General features: G+C 57.4%; 2 protein-coding genes across 7 annotated transcripts; one reads left to right on the top strand and one right to left on the bottom strand.

Annotated features, from left to right (window-relative positions):
- The first annotated feature begins 1,885 nt into the window (after nucleotides 1-1,885).
- On the top strand, nucleotides 1,886-10,824 carry LOC105494209 (DNA polymerase delta 2, accessory subunit). Of its 5 annotated transcripts, none has more exons than XM_011762449.2 (11): nucleotides 1,886-2,036; nucleotides 3,435-3,710; nucleotides 7,443-7,564; nucleotides 7,765-7,888; nucleotides 8,263-8,377; nucleotides 8,495-8,693; nucleotides 9,000-9,080; nucleotides 9,234-9,391; nucleotides 9,613-9,740; nucleotides 10,104-10,205; nucleotides 10,566-10,824. In XM_011762449.2, the coding sequence occupies exons 1-11, from the start codon at nucleotides 1,892-1,894 to the stop codon at nucleotides 10,724-10,726; spliced, it is 1,611 nt and encodes a 536-aa protein (XP_011760751.2). In that variant the 5' UTR covers nucleotides 1,886-1,891; the 3' UTR covers nucleotides 10,727-10,824. The 5 variants fall into 5 exon arrangements, with proteins under 5 accessions (XP_011760751.2, XP_070951216.1, XP_011760752.1 ...); XM_071095115.1 differs by lacking the exon at nucleotides 1,886-2,036 and adding an exon at nucleotides 2,068-2,249; XM_011762450.3 differs by lacking the exon at nucleotides 1,886-2,036 and adding an exon at nucleotides 2,261-2,369.
- A 127-nt stretch (nucleotides 10,825-10,951) lies between these two features.
- On the bottom strand, nucleotides 10,952-21,280 carry LOC105494208 (AE binding protein 1). 2 transcript variants are annotated; one of them, XM_011762446.2, is made up of 22 exons: nucleotides 20,706-21,280; nucleotides 20,277-20,333; nucleotides 18,640-18,981; nucleotides 18,020-18,091; nucleotides 17,830-17,901; nucleotides 17,593-17,721; nucleotides 17,439-17,516; nucleotides 16,553-16,630; nucleotides 16,345-16,422; nucleotides 16,188-16,241; nucleotides 15,417-15,526; nucleotides 15,195-15,334; nucleotides 14,730-14,814; nucleotides 14,482-14,626; nucleotides 14,300-14,385; nucleotides 13,911-14,034; nucleotides 13,491-13,687; nucleotides 13,221-13,400; nucleotides 12,633-12,984; nucleotides 12,412-12,551; nucleotides 12,191-12,290; nucleotides 10,952-11,950 (listed from the first exon to the last, which is right to left on the bottom strand). In XM_011762446.2, exons 1-22 carry the CDS (start codon nucleotides 20,956-20,958, stop codon nucleotides 11,253-11,255), a joined length of 3,570 nt encoding a protein of 1,189 aa, XP_011760748.1. In that variant the 5' UTR covers nucleotides 20,959-21,280; the 3' UTR covers nucleotides 10,952-11,252. The 2 variants fall into 2 exon arrangements, with proteins under 2 accessions (XP_011760748.1, XP_011760749.1); XM_011762447.2 differs by lacking the exon at nucleotides 20,277-20,333 and having other exon boundaries at nucleotides 20,706-21,279.
- Between the last annotated feature and the right edge of the window lie 5,758 nt (nucleotides 21,281-27,038).

The following is a 27,038-nucleotide window of genomic DNA, read 5'->3' as shown; positions in this document are numbered from 1 at the left end:
CAATTGATGTCAAAAAAGTATTTGACAAAATTCAACACTCTTTTTAAAGAAGAAAAAGCTCAACAGACTAAGAATAGAAGGAAACTACCTCCAATAATAAAATCCATACGCCAAATCCCAAAACTCACAGCTAACAACATATTCAATGCTGAAAGCCTGAAAGCTTCTCCTTTAAGACCAGGAATAAGACAAAATGCCCACTTTCACCGCTTCTATTCAACATAGTATTGGAAGTTCTAGCCAGAGTAATCAGGTAAGAAAAAGAAATAAAAAGCATCTGAATTGGAAAGGAAGAAGTAAAATTATTTGTTTGCCCAATACATGTACAATGTTTCAGGTCAAGGGTCAGAACAGCCCAACCTTACCAGCAATAGTCTGCTGTCTTTGTGTGAATCCCAGCTATTACTCACTAGCTACTGATCTCTCTTGCCCACTCTGCCTCAATTTCTTCAAGTGTAAAGTGGGAGAAAAATAATAGTTCATGCTTCAAAGGTTTTTGTTTGCTTGTTTGCTTTGAGACAGCATCTGGCTCTGTCGCTCAGGCTGGAGTGCAGTGGTGCAATCTTAGGTCACTGCAACCTCAACTTCCTGGGCTTAAGCGACCCTCCCACCTCAGCCTCCCAAAGTGCTGGGACACAGGCGTGAGCCACTGTGTCCGACCCAAAGGATTATTTGAGGAGCAGGTGAATTAATGTGTCATTACTTTAATAATTAAAATATCACATTTTAAATTAAAATATAAGGCCAGGCGTGGTGGCTCATGCCTGTAATCCCAGCACTTTGGGAGGCTGAGGTGGGAGGATTACTTGAGCCCAGGAGTTCCACACTAGCCTGGGCACCGTTGAGAGACCCTGTCTCTACACACACAAGCACACACACAAAAAAACTTAAAGTAGCCAGGAGTGGTGGTGCGCGCCTGTGGTCCCAGCTACTCGGAGGCTGAGGCTGGAGAATCACTGGAGCCTGCGAGTTCGAGGCTGCAGTGAGCCGAGATCACACCACTGCACTCCAGCCTGGGCCACAGAGCAAGACGCTGCCTCAAACAAACAAAAACAAAAAATTAAAATATTAAGTGATAATTAACAAGTGTTAATATCCACTTGTTGTGCAGACAAGACCTGGACTTAGGATAACAGGCCCAGGAAAGGAGCAGAACAGTAGCTCTAGAGGACGCCTGGGAGAATCAGCGCGCGGCGAGGGGAGCCTGGGAAGCTTAGTGGGGAAGCGTCTCTTGATGGGGCGAGGAATTCTATAAATTAGTGGAGATGGAAAAAAAAAAAAAAAGTATTCCCAAAGTGGCAGACAGCACTCAGAAAGATGTGGTGGTAAAAACGAGTACGAATAACGGGGACAACGAGAACACTGGAGATTGGAGAGTGTTGGGCTGGAAGCTGGTGTGCAGCTGTGGGCAGGCTGGGGAGGACCCCGAAACCGCCAATGCACTTCCCGGGCGCAGACGCTGGCAGGACCGGAGGAACCCCGACACCCCGCGCCATCCCTTCAGGAAGGGTTACTTCTCCCCGGCCCCGTTTGTGGGCCTTCGGCCTTCTTTCTGTTGGGATCCTCCTCGCGTGACGCCATTGCTACAAGTGGGCAGCTCTGCGGGGAAAACCGGGACGCCGGGGGCTTCACCAAGGAGACCGGCGGGCGACCACAGGGAGGCCTGGCGGGGTGACGGCCACTGAGAGGTTTGGGTAGGGCCTGGCGGGGTGATGCGGTCAGCCCACTGGAGGACTACACCTCCCGCCAGCCCAACCCTTGCACGCGCGGCCGCCAACCCAAGACCAGCGGCGCACCCCCGCGAGCCCCAGCACCGCGTTGCCCAGGAAACCGAGGGTGGGGCTCCGAGTTCTCTGTAGGTCCAGGGACTGGGTGAAAGGTGGTCGGCGGGATGCGGCGCCTGGTGACGGACGGGGCGAGGAGGGCAGCGATTGGTGACTTGAGGCGATGGGCGGGGAAGTCGCCCGGGGATTGGCGAGTTGCGGCGATGGGCGGGGCAGGCGCGCGGAGATTGGCGGGATGCGGCGCGCCGCGCGGTGAGTAGGGTCCAGGGAAACGGGGTCAGCTGTGGGTGGCGGTTCCAGGCCGCGAGACCGGGCTCCTGGGGCGGTGGGCTAGTGTCTTGGCAGACGTTCCGCAGCTGCCGCGTGGATCCGAGCCGGGGACACCCGCCGTGACTGGAGCAGCGCCCAGGGCGCCCTCGGCCCCATCCCTAGCAGCGCGGCCTGGCTGCTGCCGCCATCAAACAGGTTCCAGCCGAAAACTCTTAACTAGTCACTCGTTAGACACGTGTGCGGAGCCTGTGTCCCAGGCCAGTGCTGTCCCGTGGAGACAGATTGCAAGCCGCTACGGAATTTTTTAACTTTCTAGTAGGTGTACGAAAAAAGTAAAACGAAACAGAAATCAGTTGGAATAAATCCATAAATATATCCAAACTGTTATTTCAGTTGTATTTGAAGAAAGTATTGGGATATTCTTTGTACTATTCTTGGAAATCTGTTGTGTGTCCAACCCAAACATCACAGTAGGACTCACCACATCTGTACTTCGTAGCCCCAGGTGGGTAGTGGCATAAGACACAAAAATCTCAGCCCTCCTGGAGCTTATGGTTTAATTGCAGCAGGCAGACAATACGTTTAAAATATAGTTTGTTAGAAGGTAAGTGCTGTAAACAACAATAACAATTGAAGTACTGGGAAGGGTTGCAGTTGTAAATCAGATGGGCAGGGCACAAGGTAACATTTGAGTAAAGATGTAAGAACTTGAAGGAAATGGGCAAGTGAGCCCTATAGGTATATGGGAGAGGGGCAAGCAAGAGTTCAGAGGCCTCCTGCTCTGGGGAGGGACCCAAGGTGGAGGATTGGGAACCAGGAGGGGAGAGGACCAGTGGAGCAGATCTCATAGGCAGTTGTAAGGACTTGGGGCCTTATTCAATGAAATGAGGACACTTTGGAGAGTTTCGAGCAGAGCAGTGACTGATTTATGTTCTGGTTTTGGTTTAGTTCATTTAATTATTTAGTAATAGACTTATTATTTCACAGGAGGCTTATTTAATAAGGCAGGCCTCATGTCTGGAGATGAGGCAGGTGCTGGAGAGCTGGACGGAGGCAGATCAGGCATTCCATTTGGGGCACGCTGAACTTGATTGAGACCCTGATAGTTGTCCAGATGGAACAGGACACTTGAGTCTGGGATTCGGGGAGAACTCCAGATGAGACAAACACTCCTAGCTTTCCTTTTCTCTTTTTGGATGACTGCTACAGGGTGAGACATCGGTATCCAGACACGATAAATTTCCAAGTGGACACAATGTCTGGTGTCAACTACAGCTGTTCCCTTCTTTTCCCAGTATCCTTTGGGTGCAGTGAGACTGCAGGAGAGCTGCTGCTTTGGGGATGGGCAGGGGCAGCAGGAATGCCTTTGTGTTTTCACAGTGACCCTCCTTGGCCTGGGCGAAGCTGTGTGGACCAAGCAAGCCAGGAGTGTGGCCATGTTTTCTGAGCAGGCTGCCCAGAGGACCCACACTCTGCTGTCCCCACCATCAGCCAACAATGCCACCTTTGCCCGGGTGCCAGTGGCGACCTACACCAACTCCTCGCAACCCTTCCGGCTAGGAGAGCGCAGCTTTAGCCGGCAGTATGCCCACATTTATGCCACCCGCCTCATCCAAATGAGACCCTTCCTGGAGAACCGGGCCCAGCAGCACTGGGGTAAGTGGGAGTTTGGGAAGGTGCTTCCCCCACACCAGCCCAGAACTTAGAAATGTTCTGCAAGAGAACGGGAACATTTCTCTAATTGATCCCACCTCCTGTTACCTTGGGAAAATTAACCTCCTTTTCCCTCAGTTTCTTCTTAAGATAGTAACAAGGATTAAATTAAGTAATTTGTGGGTTTGAAGTTAGTTTTAGTTCAGAGGCTGGTTGGAGATAAGGACTTAGTTCTGGCGGTGATGGTGATTATTTCACTGGCAGAGGAAAATGGTTTTCCTATCTTCAGTGCAGATTACTCAAGTATTTGCCTGTGCTATAGCCAGAGAGCCCCTCAGTGTGGCAAGCCTGGCGCCAGGCACGAGGAGCCAAGACTGGTGAGGATGCACTCTCTGGTCTCGAGGGGACCCCATCTGTTCACTCATGTCTGTTTGCCTCTCCTCCTGGCCCCTATATTTGCTGGCCATGAATTTTCCTGTCCCTTGGGCTCTCTGTCTTTCCTAATAAAGTGGCCTGGCCAACACAACCCTTGTTCTTTGCCCCCATTTCTTCCTCGGTGATCTCTCCTGCAGTTGGATTATTCTTGGTGGTGATGTAGGGACCCCCATCTTCCCCTTTGAGTTTTGGGTGCTGCCGCATTCCCCCATTCCTACCACTTACATAAGAGTGGCTTTCCAGGTAGTTTTCAAATCCATCTCCTATTATCTTTTTAAACTGAGGATTTTGTAGGTGAGACCAGGTCTTACTTGTTTTTATTGTCCTTGGCACCAGGTGAAATGGATCTTAGCCCTAGTTGCACATTGGAATCCCCTGAGGAGCTTTGAGAAGCCCATCTCATCCCACACCAAGCCAAAATCAACTCTTATTATAGGCAGCCAGGAGAACACTGGGCCCAGAAATCTAGCTAGAACATCAAATTCGTTAGGGATATGTATTAGTCTGTTTTCACATTGCTATAAAGAACTACCTGAGATAGGGTAATTTATAAAGAAAAGAGGTTTAATTGACTCACAGTTCCACATGGCTGGGGAGGCCTCAGGAAACTCAACAATCATGGCAGAAGGTGAAGGGAAAGCAAGGCACCTTTACATGATGGCAGGAGAGAGCGAGCGAGGGGAACTGCCAACCCTTTTTAAACCATCAGATCACATGATGGTTTGATCTCACTCACCATCACAAGAACAGCATGGGGGAAATGAACCCCCACGATCCAGTCACCTCCCACCAGGTCCCTCCGTCAACACCGTGTGGATTATAATTCCAGATAAGATGTGGGTGGGGACACAGAGCCAAACCGTATCAGGATGTTTTCTGTTTTGTTTACCTGAGACAAAAGTGCTGTTCACCTCTCCTCTCCCACATAATCGGGGGCTCCCTCCTGCGGCTCTGGTAGCTTTTCCTCACTTTCCTTTCTGGTAGCTTTTCCTCACTTTCCTTTCAGCCCTCGGGACACCTTCCTTGGCTCTTTTTAGAGCTCAGTTACTACTTGGGCCCAATGTCAATGCCACCTTCTAGATTCTTTCCGGCAGCACCTCCTCTGGTTGCACATTTCTCTCCCAGTTATTGGAGCTGCCAAAAAAGCTCCCCAGTGATGGACGACAGCGATTTCACTGTGCCCACAGACTGGTCAGGAAACCAAACAGCTGCCACGATGAATGTGTTGCTAGCGGCGGGGCAGCAGTAGCACGCACTCACAGGCCTGGTGGTTGATGCTGGCCCTCACCCTGAATACCTACATGTGGCTTCTGCATGTCCTCACTGAAGCTCAGCCTGTCTCTCCAAATTGGTCTCTCCACTCACCTGTTCCCCAAACCTGCCCAGCCCTTCCTGCCGTAGGCTTTTCCCTTCATTTGGCACACTCTTTCCCTCGTCTTCCCATGACCCCATCTAAGCCCCACTGTCAGCTGAAGTATTATATTCTTTGAGGGGCCACCTTGGCCAATGAGGGCCTCTGTTTTCTACCTCAGCTCACCATTTGTTCACAGCACTTGTCACTGTGGCGAGTTACTTGTTTATGGCCTGTTGTCGCTCTCCGGCCTAGACCCAGTGGGCTCAGTGGGGGCAAGTGTTGGCCTTTCTGTCCAGTTTCGATCTTGGTGCCAGCATATTGCCTGAGTATCCTGCTATCCTGCTATCAGTTACAGGGATGACATTCTGCCCAGTGCTCAGGGGCACACACTTGGATCCCAGTTGTGTGCCCTTGGACACGTTGCTCTGTGCCTCAGTAGGGTGATGATATCTACTCCTGGCATGTTTTCAGGGTTGGCTGAGTTACATGTACAGTGCTTAGGCCACCTGGAGAGAGTAAGAGTGGGATAGGTGAGGATGTGGAGTCTGTTGCGTTGCTGTCTGCAGCTGGCATCCTTCTTGTCTTGTTTTGAGTTGCTCACCTCTGTCTGCTCACTAAGGTGTAGATTTGAGGAATGTTCCCGTTTCTTCCCAGGCAGCAGGGGCTCGGGCTGTGCTGGAGTCAGCTAGGCTAAGGGGCTGGTCTGGCATCTGCGTTACCCTATCACCTCCTCAGTGTTTTCTTCAGGCCTGGATCTGTGCTGTGTGGAGACCTGTATTCCTCCCTCCTGCCCACACTGACTCTCCATACCTTTCTTCTTGAGAGTGCCGAGCCCCTCCCATGTGTTCTTGTTCACAGCCTCTTCAGGATCCTGAGAAGAGGCTGGGGAAGACGGTGCCCAGGTGCCCTGGGTAAACAAGGCCACCTGACTCCACGGGAATGGAATGGGTGGAGGGGATCTGAGGTCTGCATTTTGAGTATCTCTTCTCTCAGAGGGTGAAGCATATGGTAGGGGTGGAGAGTGGGATGGAAGAATCTAAAGTCTTGAAGAAAATGGCAGTTATTTGTAGGGCAGGGCTGTGTTGAGACTTGGCATGCTTCTTTTTAAGAATCAGTGTTGTAATTTAGGTATAAGTGAAGCAGTACTTTGTATTAGTTTCCTGTAGGCACTGTAACAAAGCACCACAAACTGGTTGACTTAAAACAACAGACATGGCGGGGCGTGGTGGCTCACCACTGTAATCCCAGCACTTTGGGAGGCTGAGGCGGGCGGATCACAAGGTTAGGAGATTGAGACCATACTGGCTAACACAGTGAAACCCTGTCTCTACTAAAAATACCAAAAAAAAAAAAAAAATTAGCCAGGTGTGGTGGCACACGCCTGTAGTCCCAGCTACTCGGGAGGCTGAGGCAGGAGAATGGAATTCACCCCGGAGGCAGAGCTTGCAGTGAGCTGAGATTGTGCCACTGCACTCCGGCCTGGGTGACAGAGCAAGACTCTGTCTCAAAACAAAAAACACAGACATTTACTCTCTGGTAGTTCTGAAGGCCAGAAGTTGAAATCCAGATGTCAGCAGAATTGGCTCCTTCTGAAGGCCGAGGGGAGGGTCCTTCCTGGCCTCTTCCCTGGCGTTCCTGGGCTTGTGGCCGCGTCACTCCACTCTGCCCGTCTTCACACTCCCTCTTGTCTGTGTGTCTGTTTCTCTGTTCCTCATGAGGACACTTGGCATCCAGGGCCCAACCACACCCAGAGTCCCTGGTCTTCTGTGGCTGACTCACCTTTTACTGTCACCTTGAAGTCCAAGGGGTCCTTGCACTCGATGTTCTCTCCTGGCGAGGGCCAGGGCCCTGGGATTGGCCTCTCGTGGAGTGCTGGGCAGAGCCTCCATGGCCTCTCTCAGGGTGGGGGCTACTTCATCTCTGAGTCTGTACCCCTCGTGTCCTAGGCAGTGGAGTGGGGGTGAAGAAGCTGTGTGAGCTGCAGCCTGAGGAGAAGTGCTGTGTGGTGGGCACTCTGTTCAAGGCCATGCCGCTGCAGCCCTCCATCCTGCGAGAGATCAGCGAGGAGGTGAGGCAGGGCACTACACGGCGGGGCCGCCAAGCAGACCTGGCCTCCCCCTAGAACACCTCCCTGGGGGCGGGGGTGTGGGGAAGCAGGTTCAGAGATGATGGGCTCCAGAGGGGTGGGGGCTGGGGTGCCAGCTCACTAACACTAGAGCCTTGATGGGCTCTGGCCTCAAGATTATACCTCCTGTCTCTGCATTCCAGCACAACCTGCTCCCCCAGCCTCCTCGGAGCAAATACATACACCCAGATGATGAACTGGTCTTAGAAGATGAACTGCAGCGTATCAAACTAAAAGGCACCATTGATGTGTCAAAGCTGGTTACAGGTAGGGAGCCCAATGAGGGGGTGAGGGTGATGCAGGTGAAGAGCCCAGCAGTGGTGTGTTAGGGATGGGTGTGAGTGGGGAGCCTGGGGGGATGTGCAGGGGGGTGTGGCCTGGGCACACGTGTGTTCTTGAGGAGGTAGGTGAGGCTGCAGGTGGTCAGAGGCCATCAGATTGGGTGAGACCTGGCTGGGAGATGGGTCTCCCCACCTCCATCCAAAGGCAGTGACCCCAGGAAGCAGGCATGCCTCCGGGAGTCTTAGGTGAGAATTTACCAATGTGGTTGTGGAGGACTGGCTGGTTTTGCCTGTTGGGGTGACTGGAGGAGTGGTAGCACCTGGGGCTCCCTGATCAGGCCCGATGCCGCTGCTCCCCAGGGACTGTCCTGGCTGTGTTTGGCTCCGTGAGAGACGATGGGAAGTTTCTGGTGGAGGACCATTGCTTTGCTGACCTTGCTCCCCAGAAGCCTGCACCCCCACTTGACACAGATAGGTGAGCAGCAGTTCTCGGGGGCCGGAACCAGCTCATGGTCAGTGGAATCTTTGAGTCGCACCTAGGAGGGGCTGCCTCCCTTCTTGGCACCCTGGAGGACCCCACTTTCTCCCATAGGTTCGTGCTGCTCGTGTCCGGCCTGGGCCTGGGTGGAGGTGGAGGTGAGAGCCTGCTGGGCACCCAGCTGCTGGTGGATGTGGTGACAGGGCAGCTTGGGGACGAAGGGGAGCAGTGCAGTGCCGCTCAAGTCTCCCGGGTTATCCTCGCCGGTAACCTCCTCAGCCACAGCACCCAGAGCAGAGATTCTATCAATAAGGTATGGAGCCCGCCTGGCTGCATTCAGCCCCAGCCCAGGAGGCTGCAAACCTGTAAGACTCTCCTTCCCCATGGCAAGTTGGGTACCCTGTGGGGTCTTGCAGGTCGGTGGGAAGCGCCCTGCAGTGACACTGGGGCCTCCTGCACTGGGGCTTCTTGTGCCCAGGCCCTTGCTGAGGGTGGTGGGAGGCTAGAAGGGAGTGAGGGTCTATGGGACAACATCTGCATCTTCCAGCTGGCGGGGCTCTGCTCTCCTCTGAGCCTGGGACTCGCCTGGGCCTGATGGCTTCCTGGGCTTCTATTCCAGGCCAAGTACCTCACCAAGAAAACCCAGGCAGCCAGCGTGGAGGCTGTGAAGATGCTGGATGAGATCCTCCTGCAGCTGAGTGTGAGTGAGCTGGACGCTGGAGGGGTGATAAGGATTGCAATCTTCAAAGCTGCCACTGGGCAAGAGAAGGCAGGCAGGAGGGCAGGGGGAGTGGCTGGAGTTGGGGTAGGGGGCTCCTTTGGGGTTGAGCTCTCCCTGCCCTGTGCCTTCCAGGCCTCAGTGCCCGTGGATGTGATGCCAGGCGAGTTTGATCCCACCAACTACACGCTCCCCCAGCAGCCCCTCCACCCCTGCATGTTCCCGCTGGCCACTGCCTACTCCACGCTCCAGCTGGTCACCAACCCCTACCAGGCCACCATTGATGGAGTCAGGTAGCTGGCACAGCCACACTTCAGTCTGACCCAGCCTTTTGCCTCAGGAGGCACAAAGAGGGGAGGGGAGGGAGGGTCCAGGAAGGTGGCAGGGCTGCGGAGGCCCACCTGGTGTCTGTTCCTTCTCTCTGGGGCATCCCCACAAGAGCGCCAGATGAGCTCTGGGCTGACCACTATGGGTGGCACCCGTAGCCAAGGGTCAGCTGAGCTTTGCCTTGCAGATTCTTGGGGACATCAGGACAGAACGTGAGTGACATTTTCCGATACAGCAGCATGGAGGATCACTTGGAGATTCTGGAGTGGACCCTGCGGGTCCGTCACATCAGCCCCACAGCACCTGACACTCTAGGTAACAGGCTCAGCCATACGGGGTGGGAGCAGAGGGCCAGGAGGCCTGGCAGGACCCTGAAGTGCACAGGGTCCCCCTGTGGGTTTGCACTTGCCAGCATTGCTGAGAGCTGAGGAGTTCAGAGGCTTGGCACCTGCTCTGGAAGCTACTCTGGAATCTTAATTCTAAGGCCAATGGCTCCCCACCCCGACACGCAGCAACAGCAGGGCCAAGGTCTTGTGACAGTATCTGGAGGTGTTCCTGTTGTCACACTGGGGGTGTCCTACTGGCCTGCAGTGGGAGGAGGGGCTGCAGCCCCACCTCCTGTGCAGAGTGCTAGTGCTGAAGCTGGAACCCTCCTCAGAGCTGCCTGTTCTCCTCCAGGTTGTTACCCCTTCTACAAAACCGACCCATTCATCTTCCTAGAGTGCCCGCATGTCTACTTTTGTGGCAACACCCCCAGCTTTGGCTCCAAAATCATCCAAGGTAATTTTTGTCTTCTGGGGGCCCAGGCCTGATTTGCTAATTCACTCTCACCTGGGAACAAGGTTCTCACCTGGGGACAGAGAAGAAAACCTGCATTGTGGAGTCCCCCCAGCTCTTGTGGGATGGACGGCTGAGGTCTGCTGTGCAGCCATTATTTCACTGTGGGAGCCAAGCTGCCTGGCCAGCTGGGCAGGGGCTAGAACAGCTCCCAGCCTGTGTGCTTCTCAAGGCTAATCTCTGGTCTCCTATTGTCACTGCCCCACTGTGTGCCAACGGGGACTCCTGTTTATTTCTGGCAGCTTCTCTTTGAGGCAGGACTTACTTGGAACCTACAGTGAGTCCTATGTGACTTCTTTGCAGGTCCTGAGGACCAGACAGTGTTGTTGGTGACTGTCCCTGACTTCAGTGCCACGCAGACCGCCTGCCTTGTGAACCTGCGCAGCCTGGCCTGCCAGCCCATCAGCTTCTCGGGCTTCGGGGCAGAGGACGATGACCTGGGAGGCCTGGGGCTGGGCCCCTGACTCAAAAAGGTGGTTTTGACCAGAGAGGCCCAGATGGAGGCTGTTCATTCCCTGCAGTGTTGGCATTGTAAATAAAGCCTGAGCACTTGCTGATGCGAGCCTTGAGCCCTGGGCAGTCTGGGTACAGGACTCCTGCAGGGGTACCCACAGTGACCATAGCCCCTGCACCCACCAGCCGGTCTCCCTCCTCCTCCCCATCCCTGACCCCTCAGAATGTGAGCAGTCTGTGCCATGAGCTTGTTTTATTGGAGTGACCTCGGCTCCCTCCCTCTGCCACTACTACAACACTGCAGCAACCCCATCTCTTACAAGACTGGCAGGTGGAGCAGGAGCCTCCACACAGCCTCTGGCTCTTAGGTCCCGGTCATGTTTGCACCCCCTCAAAGGGGCAGGACCAGCCCTTCCTTTCAGTGTCCACACCAGGGGCCTTCCGTGTGCTGATGGGTGATGTGACTGTGGTCAGCAGGCTTGGGAAGTACTACTGCTGTAGCTTGAGCTGGGCTGGGGCCTTGGTAGGACCCTGATCTCAGAAGTCCCCAAAGTTCACTGTGTAGGTCTCAACTGTTGTGAAGGGGAATGCCTGGCCAGTGGCTATCTCCTCTTCCTCCTCCTCCTCCTCCTCTTCCTCTTCCTCAAACTCAGGCTCCAGCTGGGTCTCAAACTCAGGCTCCAGCTGGGTCTCAAACTCAGTCTCCAACTGGGTCTCAAACTCGGGCTCCACCTTGGTCCCAAACTCGGGCTCCACCTCGGTCCCAAACTCTGTCACCACCTCTGTGTAGGTCTCAGTCTCCGACTCCTCCCAGCCAGCGGTGGTTGGGGGTACAAGGCCCCAGGGCTCTATGGTAGTGCTCAGGGTGGTGGCAGGGGCAGGGGGCAGCGTGGAAGGCACAGTGTGGGGGCCTAGGGTGGTGGTGGCGTTGAGGCGCCGCAGCCGCATCTGTGCCCGAAGCCGCAGACGGTGCTGTAGGCGCCGCTGCTGCAGGCGTCGCTGCTGGGGGGTCATAGGGCGCGATGGGTCTATGTGTGGGATAGGCCGATTCCCGTTCATGGCCATGATCTCCCGGATGCGCTTCCAGTTGGAGCGAGCCAGGATGAAGTTGCACTGAGTGGCCCCGATGTCATAGTCAACATTACAGGTCTTGGCACTCGGGGTGTAGCCCTCCGCGTGGGCTGTCACGCGGTACTCACCCGGGTTCAAGATTCGCCAGTAATCACCACCACTGGCTGCGGAGGGAGGAGGGAGGACGATCCGGCTGCCCCAGAGCGCCCCTCCCAGGCCCCCACCCTCCCACTCAATCCTGCCCCTAGGCCCCGCCCTCCCCAGTCCTGCCCCTAGGCTCCGCCTCCCTGGTTCCGCCCCCAGGCTCCCCAGACTCTGCCTGCTCGCTGAGTTCCCCAAGCCCCCATCCTCTCTGGCAGGGTCCTCCCTCAGGAAGGTGGGGTAAAGAGGTGCACACTAGGTACCTGTCTTCACGCCGTGATTAATGCCACTCACAGAGATGGTGGCGTTGGCAATGGGGATGCCTTGCTCGTCCGTCACCACCCCCTTAATGCCGCGGTGCACCTGGGGAAGCAGGTGAGGGCTGTCGGTCCTGAGGAAGGTCCAATGTGGTCCGCTGCTCCCTCCCGCCCGTCCAGGAATCTCTGCAGCCTCCTCTCCCCAGGCATTGCCCTGGCCACCCCACCTGCTCCATGAAGGTGAGCAGCGCCTCCTTGTTGTTCTCCCACTCGCGGGGCAGCTCACTCTCATGAGGGAACTTGTCACAGCCCAGGTAGAAGGAGAGCTCCAGGCAGTTGGTATGCAGATAACTGAAGTCATTGATAGCTGGCCGGGGACAGACACAGACCCAAAGTCAGCCCCTCTCCGGATTAGGCCCCGCCCACAGCCCCTTCCAGGCTGACTCACTCCCGGACCGGGGGTTCCACTTGGCCCCGTTGACGATGCCCATGCCGCCGGTGTAGTCCTGGGCTTGGCAGCCTCCGCGATAGGGCTCGGTCAAGGTGAGGTGGGCGGAGGCGAAGGAGATGGCGAGCCAGCGGAAGATGGCGTGGTCTGGGGTCTCCTGGGCCTCAGAGACCTCATCCTCATCCTCTCCGCGGGCGGCTGCCATGGCTGCGGCCAGCAGCTGCTCCTGGGTAGGCGTGCGGGTCATGTCGTAGGGGTAGGATACTAGCCGCTCACCGCCGTTCAGATTTGCTCCCAGCACGAAGGGGTTCTTTTCCATCCAGGCAATGATGGCCCGGACCTCTGTGGATACCTGGAGTGGCCAGCACATGTGAAGCCAGGGCTGCAGCCTCTAGCCACCATCCCCAACCTAGTCCATCACCCTCCATGAAGCTTCACACCAGTGCTCGCACACTCCCCTGTCCCCCAACCCCCAGAGCCTCAGCGTCTGGAGCTCAGGCACCGTCAGCCCCACCCCCAAGCCCAGAACACCAGGACCCCAGGGTCCAGCTGCTCCCTCCTGCCCTCTCAGCCAGGCTGCAGCCTCACCGTGGCATCTGGCGAAAGGTAGCGTTCAGGGATGGGCAAATTGTTGTTGGGGACCCGGTAGGGGACCCATTTCCTCTCCTCAGCTCCCCAGAGCACAGAGTTGAGATCCGGGAAATCTTCAAAGATGTCAAAGCCCTCCTCGGTCCACAATCCCAGCGCCCAGTTCCCAAACTCTGAGCCCTGTCGAGAGCCAGCAGGGTAGGCATGGGCCACCCACACCCCCGCAAGCCCTGGCTGCCTGGCTCCGGCCAGCCTCACCCCTCAACCCACCATCTGCGCTGCCACCTCGTAGCCATCAGGGTTCAGTGAGGGCACCAGGTGGATGCGTGTGTCCTGCACCAGGCTGCGCACACGCGGGTTCCCATCGCGGTACTCGCGGCACAGGTACTGCATGAGCAGCAGCAGCAGCTCTCGGCCCAGCACCTCGTTGCCATGGATCCCAGCAGTGTAGCGGAACTCGGGCTCCCCTGCAAGGGCAGGAGCCTCAGTGAGCACTCAGTCTCCCAAGGCCCAGGGCAGCTGAGGAAGGACCCAGACCCACCTCACACCTGAGGGTCTGGGGGACAGCTGGGGCTCCTAGGGCCCTGTAAGACAAGCCTGAATCCCCAGAGGGGCTCCAGAACAGGCGGGAAGCGGTGAACTCTGCTCACCAGCAGCGCAGGCCAGCTGCTGGCCCCCACAGACTCTCACCCAGTTCATGCTCCCCAGGGTTGTCTGAGATCTCCATGGCATAGATCTTGAGGCCTCGCGAGCTTTTGCCCAGGCTGTAAGTGCGGGTGATGGTGGGGCACTCCTCATTCACCACCTTCATGAGCTGGGGCAGAGGGGGAGGACATGGAATCAATCACGCAATCCGCCCCCTGCTGACCATGCCCCTTCCATCCACTTCCAGGGCTTGCTCTATGGCAAGGGACAGGCATGACCCCTTCAGGCAGCCCCCAGGTACTGGCCTCCTTACTAAGGTGAGGGACAGCCAGCGTCCCTGGAACCAGTAGGGACTGGGCCCTGTGACACCAGGCACACACTCCCCTGTCAGACAGACAGGTCCCACCCCCAGCCCCAGGGTAGATGTTCCCAACCTGGCGCATGTCCTTGTAGCTGTGGTGCCGGAAATCCAGGTCATCGGTGGCCACCACCTCGTTCTGTGCATAGTAGCTGTAGACAGCTGCAAGGGAGGCGGGGTTGTCTTTAGCCGGGTGCCGGGTGGCCCACCCTAGCACCCCACCTCCCCTCCGAGCCCCTGCCAGCCCTCCACACTCACGGGCCACAGGGCACCCCAGCACCTCCAGGCGCATGCACAGGCTGCCATTCCAGGTGAGTGGGTAGATGCGGATGAAACGAGCCACCACCGGCTCTGGGAGCTCACTCAGCACGGGTGTGTCCTTGTCCACGTTCCCATGAAAGGTCTGGGGAGAGGCAGGCCTCAGAGCAGTACTGCCAACCCCTCTGAGAGCCCGCCCCCCGCCCAGACAATGGGAGCAGAGCCAGGAGCCTGGGCATGGTGCCCACCATTTCCTCATAGCCGTTGGTGTACATCACCCACGTCTGGCTGTCGTTGCTGAAGCCCACGAAGAAGGTGGTCACAAAATCGTCACTGTGGAGTGGACAGTGGTCACAGCAAGGATCTTCCCCTTCCCAGGCCCTCAGGTGGCCTGAGCCTCCCTCTTCTGAGTCCCAGGAATTGAAGAGCTAGCAGGGCGGTGGTGCACAGCCCAGGTGTTGAGCCTGGGTCCTGTGCCTGTCACATAGCCATGGGCAGGTGGTCTGTCCCTAAACTCATGTGCTCATCAGGACACAGGAGCTGACTGACCATGGCTGAGGAGTGGGGATGGGCAGGGTCAGCCCCTCACTGATCTTTTTGGCCTTCTTTGGCTGGGCCAAAGAAGGGCCCACTGGAATCTCCTTAATGGGACACAAAGCCATGCCTATGGAGCCACTCCCCCCTGCCAACTACCCATGAGCCTGGCCACGCACTGGATGCTGGAGTCTCGGCCCTGGGTGATGACGCCTGTGAACCGGGTAGTCCTCCTGGTGTCCACCTCTATCCACTGGGTCCTGGCATCGTCCTCGGCACACCATGCGCCATCATAGTAGTCGTCCTCGGTGGCACCGGCCTGTCCAGGGGGCAGGGGAGGCTGAGCATCGGCAGAGGAGTCCATCATCCCAGTTGGGAGATGGGCCCATCCCAATGCCCACCTGCATGTTGAGCCGGCCGCGCTGTGCCCCCAGGCCGTGGCGCAGCATGGAGGAGGCTCGGATCTGGTTGTCCTCGATACGGTGTGACTCCATCCCAATGGGGGGACACTCTGAGGACGCGTACCCCAGACTGGTGGCTCACTAGCTCCATCCTTCCCACCACCAAACCCAGAACCAAGGAGCCCAAAGCCCACTCCCGGCACATCGGGGACACCAGTCAGAGGGCAGCTCTGGTTGGCTGGTGGCTCCCTGGTGCCCTGCACCAGCCCACTTGGAATTGACTCAAAGCTAGGCCAGGAGCTGCTTCCAATCCCAGCCTGTGCTTCCCCTCCCTGGGCCTCAGCTGCCCCATCTGGAGAATGGGCTGACCATGCCCAGCTCTCAGGGGACACACGTGAAATCACAGAACTCCCCCAGGGCGCAGCTACAGATGGGGACCGTCTGCACAATGGCCCTGTAGGGACACCTGTGAAGGTAGCTGAGGTCCTCACTCCCCACCAAGGCCTCAGGTCCTCCCCCTACCATGCCCAGCCGCTAGGGGCCCTGGGGAGCTGCCACCCTCCTGAAGTAGGCCAGCCTGGGGTCCAGGGCTGGGGCAGCCAAGTGAGGCTGTCCTGGGCTCCCGGGGCCCCTCCGTTCTGGGTCCCAAGAATCTAAGAGTAGGAAAGGGTTTCAGGGGCCTGGGTCCTGTTTGTGGCCTTGGGCCAGTCACTTGTCCCAGCACCCCCATCCTGTGGCCCCCACCCTTACCCCCCTGGGCCCCCCACTTACTGACTTTCTCTGTAGGCGTCCACTCCTCCTCCACCTCCTCGCCCTTTCGGGGCTCTAGGGACAATGAAGGGAGGACATGGCACCGAAGGCCTGGGAGGCAATCAGGAGTCCAGATGTTGCCCCACAGGGACCCAGGCCCCGAGCCCCAGTCACACACCTTTATGGTCCTTGCCCTTCTCCACTGCCCACTTGTCGGTCTCCTCCTTGGGCCTGCCATCCTCCTTTTTGGGTTTCTCTGGAAGGTACAAGGTAGGAGGGCCCAGTCAGCCTGGCTCTGGAATTTGGGGGCCACGTGGGATGGGTCAGGCAGGCCCCAGGTGGCCTTCAGGGCAGGCCTGGTGCAGGAAGTGCTTGGTCCCACTCACTCAGCTCCTCCTTCTCTTCGTCCGTCTGGCGCTCAGCATCGGGCTTCTGGGGTGGAGGAGGCCCAAAGTAATAGTCCACTGCGGGGAGGGAGAGCCAGCTGAGGCCGCCCTGACCCTGCTGCGGGGCCGCAGCTCCTGGGTCCACAGGAGCTCAGCAGGGCAGGACCACGCCAGAGGGGAGGAAGACGGGAGATGGGGGACAGCTGAGTGGGGAGAGAGGGTCCTGCAGGAGTCAGGAGCAGCCCGAGCTCAGGGGGCAGCTAAGCAAGACCCTGCTGAAGTCACCAGCCAGGTCTCCCAGGAGCATCTGGCCTGGTGAAAGGACTCGAGGCCCAGGGCATGGGAAAGGCCTGGAGGGACAACTGGCACCTGTGCCTGGGGTTGCAGGCTGGGGGATGAGATGGGGGGACATTGGAGGCACTGATGGGGAACTGGAGGCAGGGAAGTGGCAATGCGCAGGCTGCCGCCCAGGAGAAAAGGGAACCTGAGGGCTCCAGAGATGCAGGGGCATGAGCAAGGGGGAGGTAAAAGCCCTTGAGCTCCCTGAAGAGAGTGGGGTGGTGGCCACGAGCCAGCAGGAAGCCAGAGCACCGGACTGGGAGGGCTGGAGCCCACATGGGTGAGAGGGCAGAGTGTGTGCCTAGGGACACTCCAGTGGGGGCCACAGCCAAGCAGGAACCAGGGAAGTGGCCAAGGAAAGACCAGCCTGAGGGCAGAGGAGACTGGGCAGCGGCTGGGGTGGGCACCCAGGGACAGCAGGGGCAGCGAGGTAACCACAGGCACAGGTAGGGTTGCAAGGTGGGTGAGTCGCCCCAGCTGGCTCCTGACCACACCCCCGACCCCCACCTGCCTATGTCCCTCAGACTCTGGGGTGCTGGGTACTCACTGTCATCATAATTGGGGATCACGTAGCCATCACCATAGTCAGGGGGCAGCAGGGGCAGAAGAGGCTTCACAGGCGGCTCTGGAGAGGCAGGTAGGTTAGGAGAGGGCCAGAGCACCCGTGGCCAGAGCACCCCCTCTCCTGCCCCCCATCCTACCAATCCTCTCCTCCGGGGCCGGCGCTGGGGCTGGGGCTTTCTCCTCAGGGGGCTCTGGCCAGACCCGCTCGGGCCTCCTCCTTCTGCTTGGGGGTGGCCTGGGCTGCTTCTGGCGCCGAATGTACTCAACTGAGGGGGAGGCCGGCTCTGAGTGGGGCCCAAGGCTGGGATGGGCCCATCCGCGCATCCCCCAGGCCAGGGGTCCGACCCAGGCGGGGCTGGCAGGGCCCTACTCACAGTCCTCATAGTCCTCCCTCTCGATCTGGTCATTGTAGTCCAGTGTGGGTAGCTCAGTCTCCTCCTCCGGCTCTGAGGGGAAAGCGCTGGTAGCTGCCTGACAACCCCACCCAGGCCCACTCTGGGGAAGCCCTCAGTCCGACCAGCCAGGGCAGCTGGCCCTGAGGCCAGGCAGACAACGGCCACTCACCAGGCTGGTGCTCCCGTGCCTCCACACGGGTCTCCTCTCCTGGATTCTGCCAGTTATTTGGGAGGGGCCCCCCTGCAACACAGGAGTTCCAGAAGCAGGTGGACGGGAGGCCTGCTCTGACCACTTTGGGAGCCTCAGGCCACCAGCCACCCACAGAGCCCACACACAGCCTGTGGACACCCTACTGAGGCCGAGCTCACTCCAAAGAGGACTGAGGTCCTCTGGCCTTCAGCATCCTGCTGGCATCTCATGGGGCCAGAAAGCTGGGCCCACCTTTTGGGGAACCTACTGTGCTGCTGGAGGCCCTACCACAAAGCCGCACCCAGCAGGAGAAGGCAGGGGGGAACTCCATGGGCTCAGAGCCCAAGGACATCTGGGCAGGGACCTGAGGACAGAGGTCCCACCCACAAGGCTGCCAAGCCCTCTCCCTACCCAAAAGAGGCTACAGCACTGAGGGAGCCCACCAATCAAATTGTGAAATTTACAGCAAAAGTGAGGTCCCATCAGTGGGGAGCTGAAGGTCTATAGGAAACAGGGCTCCATAAACCTGCCTCCCACTCCCTGCCTCCACCAGAGCAGGCAGTCAGAGTCCCATCACCCCAGAGGAGCCGGGCACAAACCTCCCTCCTGGGGTAGCTCCTCGGGGCCAGGGCTGGGGGGTGGGGGCAGTGGCCACTCCAGGGTTTCTGAGGGAGCCAGAGTGGGGGGCCTCTTCCCTGACGGGGGCTTCTTGGTGGCCTTGGGTGGCTTCTCCTTGGGCTTCTTGGTGGCCTTGGGTGGCTTCTCCTTGGGCTTCTTGGTGGCCTTAGGTGGCTTCTCCTTGGGCTTCTTGGTGGCCTTGGGTGGCTTCTCCTTCCCCTTCTTGGGCGGCTTGGGGGACCCCTCCAGGGACTCCTTGGGCACCTTGGGGCCTTTGTCTTTCTTGCCTTTCTTCCCTTTGTCTTTGGTCTTTTCCGGAGGCACTGTCCAAGACGCAGACTCGTGTCAAATGAACAGAGCCAGCTCTGTGCCCCCATGAGGCCCCTCTCTAGATGCCCAGAACCTGGGCACAGGGACTCTTGTCAGTTCCCGGTGCGGATCAACAAACTGAGAGGTTAAGTCACTTGCCCAAGTGGCAAACTGGGATCCGGACCCGGGTTTTCTGTCTGCAAGTCTGGGTCTGTGACCACCAATCTCAATCTCTCTAAAGACTGAGCATAGGGTGCCCAGTTCCCAGGGGGAGGCCCTCATCCCCCCACCTGCCAAAACCTCAACAGGGGCTCCTTACTATCCACTCCACTATTCTGTGCTGGGCACAGAAGGGGCAGAGAGGTGACTGAGCCATTCAGGCCTGGAGGAGCATCTGGTCATCCCTGCCAACTGCCATACAAAGGAAGGGACATGGACCCAGGACCTTCCCCGGGTCTCCTACAGGGCAAGAAAAGCTTCAGAGAAAAGCACCTACTGTGCTGCTGGAGGCCCTACCACAAAGCTGCCCCCAGCAGGAGAAGGCAGGGGGGAACTCCATGGGCTCAGAGCCCAGGGACATCTGGGCAGGGACCTGGACTTGGCTGAGTATTGAAGCCCAAAGAAGAGGAAGTGGTCCCCTTTCGAGAAGTAAGGGATTTGGAATTGGTTAGAAGGATAGGGAGTCCTGGGCAGTTCAGGGATCACACACAGGACAGAAAGGACAGGTAGGGAGCTTGTGGCTGCTCACTCATTTCAGAGTCTGGGAGAGGGAGCCGGGACTGGTTGTGAGGATTCCCATGGGGAATCAGGACCCTAAGCAGGAGCTGCAAGTGCTGTTGAGAACCTGATGAGAGGTGGGGAGCATGAGGGAAGTTTGGCAGAAACACAGGAAAGCTATCCAATGCAGACAGCCAGGGGACACAGGGCTGCTAGAGTGGTTCCCCAGAGCCGGGAGAGCAAGCCTGGAAGGAGAACCAGAGGCAGGAGGGGCACAGGGAGCCCAGGGTGTGGGAAGCAGCCAGGAAAGATCTAGAGCTGGGGTGGCAGAGGAGGGGCTGCTGACATCAGGAATGTTGGATGGTGCCTTGGAATCTCCTGGGAGAGAAGGATCACAAGACCCTCTGCCACCTTCCAGAGGGCCACGATGAAAACAGCTAAGATTTACTGACAACCGATTATGCAAGAGGCCATGGGTTAAATGCTTCAGTGATGCATCACCTCATCTAATTCCCGTACTAATGCAGGACCACCCACTGCTCACCGCCACCTGAAGCCCTGTGGGAAAAGGGGTCTTCAACAACCTTCTCACCTACGTGAGTCCTCCTGGAGTAGGAAGGCAAAGGCAGGAGGGAGGGATGACCTGAAGCTGTGCCACCAACAGGCAGAGTGGATCCATTAGTATGGCAGGGGGTGACACAGCACAGTCCCCTGTGGCTCAAGCCTAGTCCCTGTCGCATACTGGAGGAATGGGGATGAGCGACCTGTTCAACCACAGCACCAACCCTAGAGCCACCGGCCCCCAAAAGTGGCTCTGCCGCCCGGGTGCTGGATGTGCCTACAGGCCAGCGCTGACCTTGGCCTGGCACAGGGTCCCTCCAGGCATCTGGGCTCGCGTGCGCATTAGTAAGACAGCCATTCCTCCCCGGGCCGACTGGGGAGTGGCCAGACCCTGCCGAATCCCCCGGTTCCCACCTGAGATGCCAACCCCCCACGCCCCCGCCCTGCCCCGGGTTCTTACCTTCTGCGGCCGCCCCCGGCCGCGCCCCGGGCTTGCCCCCCGCCTGGGCTTTTCGGACCCGCGGGGTGGGCTCGGGAGGCGGCGGGGCCTCCATGTCGTCCTCCCGGGGCTCAGGTCCTAGCTCTGACAGGAAGCCCTCGAGGAACTCCTCGATCTCGTCGTCGGTCAGCACCGTCTGCGGGCGCCCTCCGGGGCACAGGGCCAGCAACGCCAAGAGGCAGCCAAGCAGGGGCGCCCCGCGCACGGCCGCCATGGTCGCGGCACGCGCGGGGGGCTCCGGGGAGGGCGCGGGGGGTCAAGGGCTCTGGGGGCTCTGGGAAAGGGCGGAGAGGGGATCGAGACTGGTGAGGGAATCCAGGAAGGGGCGGGAGAGACGATGGGGTGAGCAAGGGAATCCGGGAAAGGGCGGGAGAGTGGATTAGGGTGGGCGAGGGGACCCGGGAAGAGGGGTGCTAGGGGGCTCTGAGGCCGGAGGGGCTCAGGGGTGGTGGAGGCGCTCCGAGGCCCTGGCGGCGAGAGGCGCTCCGGCCCCGCGTGGCGCACTGGCGCGCGAATAGCCGTCTCCAAAGCGCTGGCGGGGGCCGGGGCGGGGGCGCCGGGGCTTCCGGAGCCGGCTCCCCACCCCCGGGGAGGAGAAGGAGGAAGAGAAGGAGGAGCCGAGAGTGGACGGAGGGGCTGCGGGGGGGCGGGGGGCGGGGGGCGAGGGGCGGGGCAGGCGGGCGGGCGCTGGCGGCTAGCGTCCCAGGCCCGGAGACTTGCGCCTAGGACATAGGGGCAGGGGGCGGGGCGACTGGGAAGGCAGAGGGCCTGAAGGAAGGAAAGGTGGTGGGGAGGGCCTGGGGTGCGGTTGTGAAGGGGCCGGCATCCCTCCTCCCTCTGCCCTAGGCACCGCCCTTAAGGAGGGACCCCAAGACCACCGGGGCGCTGAACCCTCCGCGGGTGACTAGGAAACCTGGCAGGCGTCTGAGACCTCTCTCAATTTGGAGGGCCACAGAAAGTCCACCCCATCCTTCCCAGGCTCTGGAGCCTCTGCCCATGGGCCCTGCTGCACCCCAGCGTCAATTCATTCAGTCATCCTACCAACCTCTTCAGGTCTGTGTGGGGCCAGGCCCTGTGCTGGGCCCCAGGGGAGGACAGCACAGTGGGAACTCACTTTCCAGCCGGGAGGCAGGTGCAAAACTGCCCTCAGAGTGGCCAGCTGCCCCGCTGGGGGTAGAAGTCCCATGTAAGGGCATGCCATCCCACCCCTTTGAGTCCCAATGTGGACAAATAGCCATTTCTCACCTTCTTCTTACCAGAACCCATTTTTTAAAAAGTGTCTACAATACCTCCAGCTGCCGCATGGACCCAGAGGACCCAGAGGGCAGGTGGATTGAGCGTCAGCCGATCCCAGGATCCATCAGGGATGTGCACCTTGGTGCGTGGTGTTTGTTGTAAGGCTTCTCCAGGGCAAACGTTGGCTGCCCCGCAGTGGTCATCACAGCTAAGGACAGAGCTCCGAGAACATTCCCCCTCAAAGGAATGAGGAAGCAAGAGAAGACTCACAGGCAGCCCATGGGCCAAGTGCAGAGGCAGACAGCCCTAAGCCACGGTTGTCTGTGGGGATTTGGCCCCAGTGAAGTAGTCAGGTAGGGAAGCCTAGGAGCCCTTGGGATGATTGACAGGGCAGAGTTTGGACCTGGGGTCCAAAGGAAAGAGGAAAAGCAGGTCAGGAAGCACCTGGGTCCCCAGAGCAGCCCCACATGAGTTGAAGCAGGCAGCAGCCAGGGAGGCCACGGTGGAGGCTGCTGGGCCCAGGATAGGTGCTGCCCCCTGGGAGCAGGACCACAGGGAGGCCTAGCCTCCTCTCACACCTGGTCCTGCCAAGATTCTGCCTTTGCTTTCTCACTGCATCTCCTTGAAAAGGCAGTGGGACTGTGTCAGGTTCCAGCTCTATCTCCCAGTCACATCTCGGCAGGTAGCCTCAGCGCCAACCACCTGTGTCCCTGTTCTCCTTGTGGCTCACACAGGATCATGCATGTGCTGTGCCTAGCACACATTCTCAGCACTCACACTGCTGCCTCTCAGCTCTCATCATTTGCCCTCAGAGATCAACCTGATCTCTACCCATTGGGGATCTCAGAGCAGCCCCTGAGCCCCAACACCCAGGCCTCCCTGTGTACCTGAGCCAGCCTCTACCTGCCACGTGCCCCCAGGCCAGTCCTGGTGGCAGCAAGGATCTGCAAGCTCTCACCTTTCCTCATCCTCTGCAAACCTCTGAATCATCTTTCTCAAAACTTGTTCTGGGAATTTGCTCCATTGCCCCCAGTTGAGCATGTCAAGCCCAGCGGCCCAAGGCTGGGTGAAGTGGCATGGCACGTCACTTCCCTGGGAACAACTCACACATGGATTGGATTTGGGCCCAACATCCTCTGCCAGGGAAAATAGAAGCCATAAGAAAACAAAAAAGGAATAGAAGGAGGCTTTTCTTCAGTCACAGTGAGTCACCAATAAAAACATGTGCAAAAGCCCTCATGGAGAGCTGGGCTGCAAGGAGGGCCATGAGGTTGGGGGCCCTCTGCCACCAAGGGTCTGGGCAGGTGGATGGGAGGCAGCTGCCCTCCATGCCAGGCTGATGTGCCTCCCCTTGGGTGGTGGGTCTGGGACTCCCACTCCACTTGAAGACCTGTACCAGGAAGTGCTTTAGTCCTGTGCCCAGGCTCTGCTACAGGGCTGGTGAAAGGACTTCTCCCTCTGCTGCCAGAGTGAAGCCAGTCAGGGGGATGGGAGGCTTGTAGCTGAGAGCACCTAGCGACTTTCAGGGTCCCTTACCCCTGCCACTCAGCAGGGTCTGCACCTGCATCCAAGTGTTCTCCTGGGCTACAGTGGGGGGCTGGTAGACACTCTGGTGATCCACTTTCAGCTTCCCACATGGATGTTGCAGGGACTGCTTTGGCATTTCCCTCCCCTAAGGGACAGCCACTGCAGCAGGACTGGACTGGGGAGGGTGGGGCCTGCGCTGGGGAGGGTGTCTCCTCTCCCTTGCTGCTGCTGGAATGGGAAGGAGAGTTGTTGAGAGAGCCAGAACTGTCCGAGGGTGGAAGCTGGTGAAGCTGACCTGCAGGGAACAGGGAGAGAGGGAGCATGGCCCAGTGGGTAGGCCCTATGTAGCTCTGAGGCCATCAACCCTGCCACGAAGGCTGAGACCCCAAGAGAGAAGTTGAGGTTGGGTCAGGGGCCTGGTAGTGCAGCTGAGGAGGGGGACAGGCCAGCCTCCTCCCACTGGGACCTAAGCTGTAGCTCCTGACCCTCCAGAGCTGCCTGGTGCCTCAGCCTGGTCAGAGGTGGAAACTCACCTGCCAGCAGGGCCCAGTGCGCCTGAGTTCTGACTGCGGGGATCTGCAGGACACAGAAGGATGCGAGGTCAGCAGGGCCTGGGGACAGGCAGGAGTGGTAGGGTCTGGGAGGCTGGGAGCAGACCCTCCTAACCTGCCCCATGGCCTCCATGGCTCCTAGAACCCCCATGGCTGCAGCTCAGATATGGGTTGGGCTTCAGAAAGAAGTGAAGCTGCGTGTACGGAGATGGCCCAGCAAATCCTTTCTGTGTAAACTTCTGCCACAGCCCAGCTGTCCAGCACCAGCATGTGTATCTGGGGCAGGGGGCTCAATAGAAGGTCTGGGAGGCCTGGGCTCTGGCCAGCAGGCTACTGGGATCACAGGTGCCAGCCCCTCCATGTCTCCCCTGGAGTCCTGGATCTGCCTCCAGGGACCAAAGGAGAAAGGACCAGGCTAGGCTCCTTCCTTTTTGTTCTTCCCTCTTGGGGAAGGCTCCTAGAAACTCCCCCTTCTCTGCTGCCCAAGTGCCTGGATATTACCAGTGGGGTTAGCTTGTTTGGGCCCACAAGATGGGATGGCTCCCAGAGCCATGGGACCTGAGGCCTCCCAGACAGTGTCTAGCCACCTTCACAACTGGCAGAACAATTTCCTTGGTTTTCAACAACTTGAAAAACATATGTGATTTTCCACAGTCCGGTGCTCCCCAGGCCTGGCTGCTGAGTGAGCAGAGTTCATGCCGAATTCCTTCCACTCACCACAGGGCAGACAGCAAGCCCAGCTGTGGGGAGACTCAGCTGGGGTGGGGGTCACCACAGCGAGGCGCGGAGGGGCAGGCTTCCAGCATTGATGAGTAATTCTGCAGCCCGAAGATCTGGGAAGAGGGCATGTGACAACTTGGTGCAGCAATCCGCCCAGTGTTAGGTCAGAAGGAAGGAGCGGTCGTTCAAAATGGAGTCTGGTGGCAAAAATAATGTTTGGCCCCACCTCATACCTCCCTCAAAATTAACTCCAGATTAATGAGGTAGATGTTAGAAGAGGAACCAGGAAGGACTGCAAGAAAATATCAAGTCTTTATTTACATCATGAGGTTTCTTTTAGGTTTTATTTATTTTTTTGTTTTTGATATGGAGTCTCACTCTGTCACCCAGGCTGGAGTGCAGTGGTGTGATCCCAGCTCACTGCAACCTCTGCCTCCCAAGTTCAAGTGATTCTCCTGCCTCAGCCTCCCAAGTAGCGGGGATTACAGGCACATGCCACCATGCCCAGCTATTTTTGTTGTTGTTGTTGTATTTTTAGTAGAGATGGGGTTTCACCATGTTGGCCAGGCTGATCTCAAACTCCTGACCTCAAGTGATCTGCCCGCCTCGGCCTCCCAAAGTGCTAGGGTTACAGGCATGCACCACCAGGTCCGGCCTGTGTGCCTGGCCTGTATTTACATTCTTTTTTTTTTTTTTTTTTTTTGAGACAGAGTCTTGCTCTGTCACCCAGGCTGGAGTGCAGTGGCACAATCTCGGCTCACTGCAAGCTCCACCTCCCGGGTTCATGCCATTCTCCTGCCTCAGCCTCCGGAGAAGCTGGGGCTACAGGCATCCGCCACCACGCCCAGCTAATGTTTTTGTATTTTTAGTAGAGACGGGGTTTCACCGTGTTAGTCAGGATGGTCTTGATCTCCTGACCTCATGATCCACCTGCCTCGGCTTCCCAAAGTGCTGGGATTACAGGCGGAAGCCACCACGCCCAGCCTGTGGTGGCATTTACATTCTTGATGGGGAAGTCTCTCAAGGAAAGACAGAGAACTTTGGTTGCATAAAAGTTTTTACCTTCTGTACATCAAAATACACTGAAAATGAAAATAAAGAGCAAACAAAATACTGGGAAAGAATGCAGCGCTTAGAGTGAACATTCCTGGCCTCCTGTAGTTTTAGGAAGCAGCTGTGGCCTCAGACACACAGAGTTCAGCAGAGTTCGCTGCTGTGAACCTCCACTCCATACTCACTGTACTTTCTCTCTGTGAACCTCAGTTTCTCTCCTCTATAACGATAGGATAATAATGACACTACCGTGCCTTGCAAAAATGCCACAAGGGTTCACTAAGATAAATCTGGAGAGTCATGCCTGAAAAATAGTAAGTCTTTGATAAAGGAAAGCTGCTATTAATTAAGCTTTTTCCTTTTTTTTTTTTTTTTTGAGATGGAGTCTCACTCTGGCGCCTAGGCTGGAGTGCAGTGATGCAGTCTTGGCTCACTGCAACCTCTGCTTCCTGGGTTCAAGCAATCCTCCTACCTCAGCATCCTCAGTAGCTGAGACTACAGGTGTGCGCCACCATGCCTGGCTAGTTTTTTACATTTTAAAAGCTATTAATAGGCCAGCCACGGTGGCTCACACCTAATCCCAGCACTTTGGGAGGTTGAGGCGGGTGGATCACCTGGGGTCAGGAGTTCAAGACCAGCCTGGCCAACATGGTGAAACCCCGCCTCTATGAAAAATACCCAAATTAGCCGGGTGTGGTGGCACGTACCTGTAATCCCAGCTATTCCGGAGGCTGAGGCAGGAGAATCACTGGAACCTAGGAGGCAGAGGTTGTAGTGAGCGGAGATTGCACCATTGCACTCCAGCCTGGGCGACAGAGCAAGACTCCGCCTCACAAAAATTAATTAATTAATTAATTAATTAAATTATTAATAATTTAACTTTGTTTCCACTTTTAAAAGTGAACTAAGTAAATAAATAGGCAATTCACAAAAGAAGATACATAAGTGGCCAATAGATACAAAAATGTCTGGCCTCATTAAAAGTTATAGAAATGTAAATAAAATATATTGAGTACAACTTTTTCTATGTCAATTTCTCAAAAATTAAAAAACTTCCAGTGTAGGTGTTACTGGGAGATCACCCTCTGAAAGCAACTAGTGGCAAGGAGCTCCACACCATTCAGGCATCTCATTCAAGGTCACATGGCTGCAAAGAAGAGAAGCCCATCAAAGCAGCTGAGCCCCAATAAGGCATCCTGCCATGCAC

The sequence above is a fragment of the Macaca nemestrina genome, chromosome 4 (assembly GCF_043159975.1).
Source record: "Macaca nemestrina isolate mMacNem1 chromosome 4, mMacNem.hap1, whole genome shotgun sequence".
NCBI classification, from domain to species: Eukaryota; Metazoa; Chordata; class Mammalia; order Primates; family Cercopithecidae; genus Macaca; species Macaca nemestrina.
Note: the sequence above shows the minus strand (reverse complement) of the source record. Positions and strands in the feature narration are given on the sequence as shown.

What these genes read in the sequence shown, in the direction of transcription:
- LOC105494208 (XM_011762446.2), bottom strand. Translation starts at nt 20,958, where the DNA reads ATGGCGGCCGTGCGCGGGGCGCCCCTGCTTGGCTGCCTCTTGGCGTTG. An exon ending in GGCCGAGACTCCAGCATCCA is followed by an intron (nt 14,815 to 15,194) that starts GTGCGTGGCCAG and finishes TCCACTCCACAG; the next exon opens with TGACGATTTTGTGACCACCT. An exon ending in TGCTCACCTTCATGGAGCAG is followed by an intron (nt 12,291 to 12,411) that starts GTGGGGTGGCCA and finishes CTGCTTCCCCAG; the next exon opens with GTGCACCGCGGCATTAAGGG.
- LOC105494209 (XM_011762449.2), top strand. Translation starts at nt 1,892, where the DNA reads ATGCGGCGCCTGGTGACGGACGGGGCGAGGAGGGCAGCGATTGGTGAC. An exon ending in TGCGAGAGATCAGCGAGGAG is followed by an intron (nt 7,565 to 7,764) that starts GTGAGGCAGGGC and finishes TCTGCATTCCAG; the next exon opens with CACAACCTGCTCCCCCAGCC. An exon ending in GCCACCATTGATGGAGTCAG is followed by an intron (nt 9,392 to 9,612) that starts GTAGCTGGCACA and finishes TTTGCCTTGCAG; the next exon opens with ATTCTTGGGGACATCAGGAC.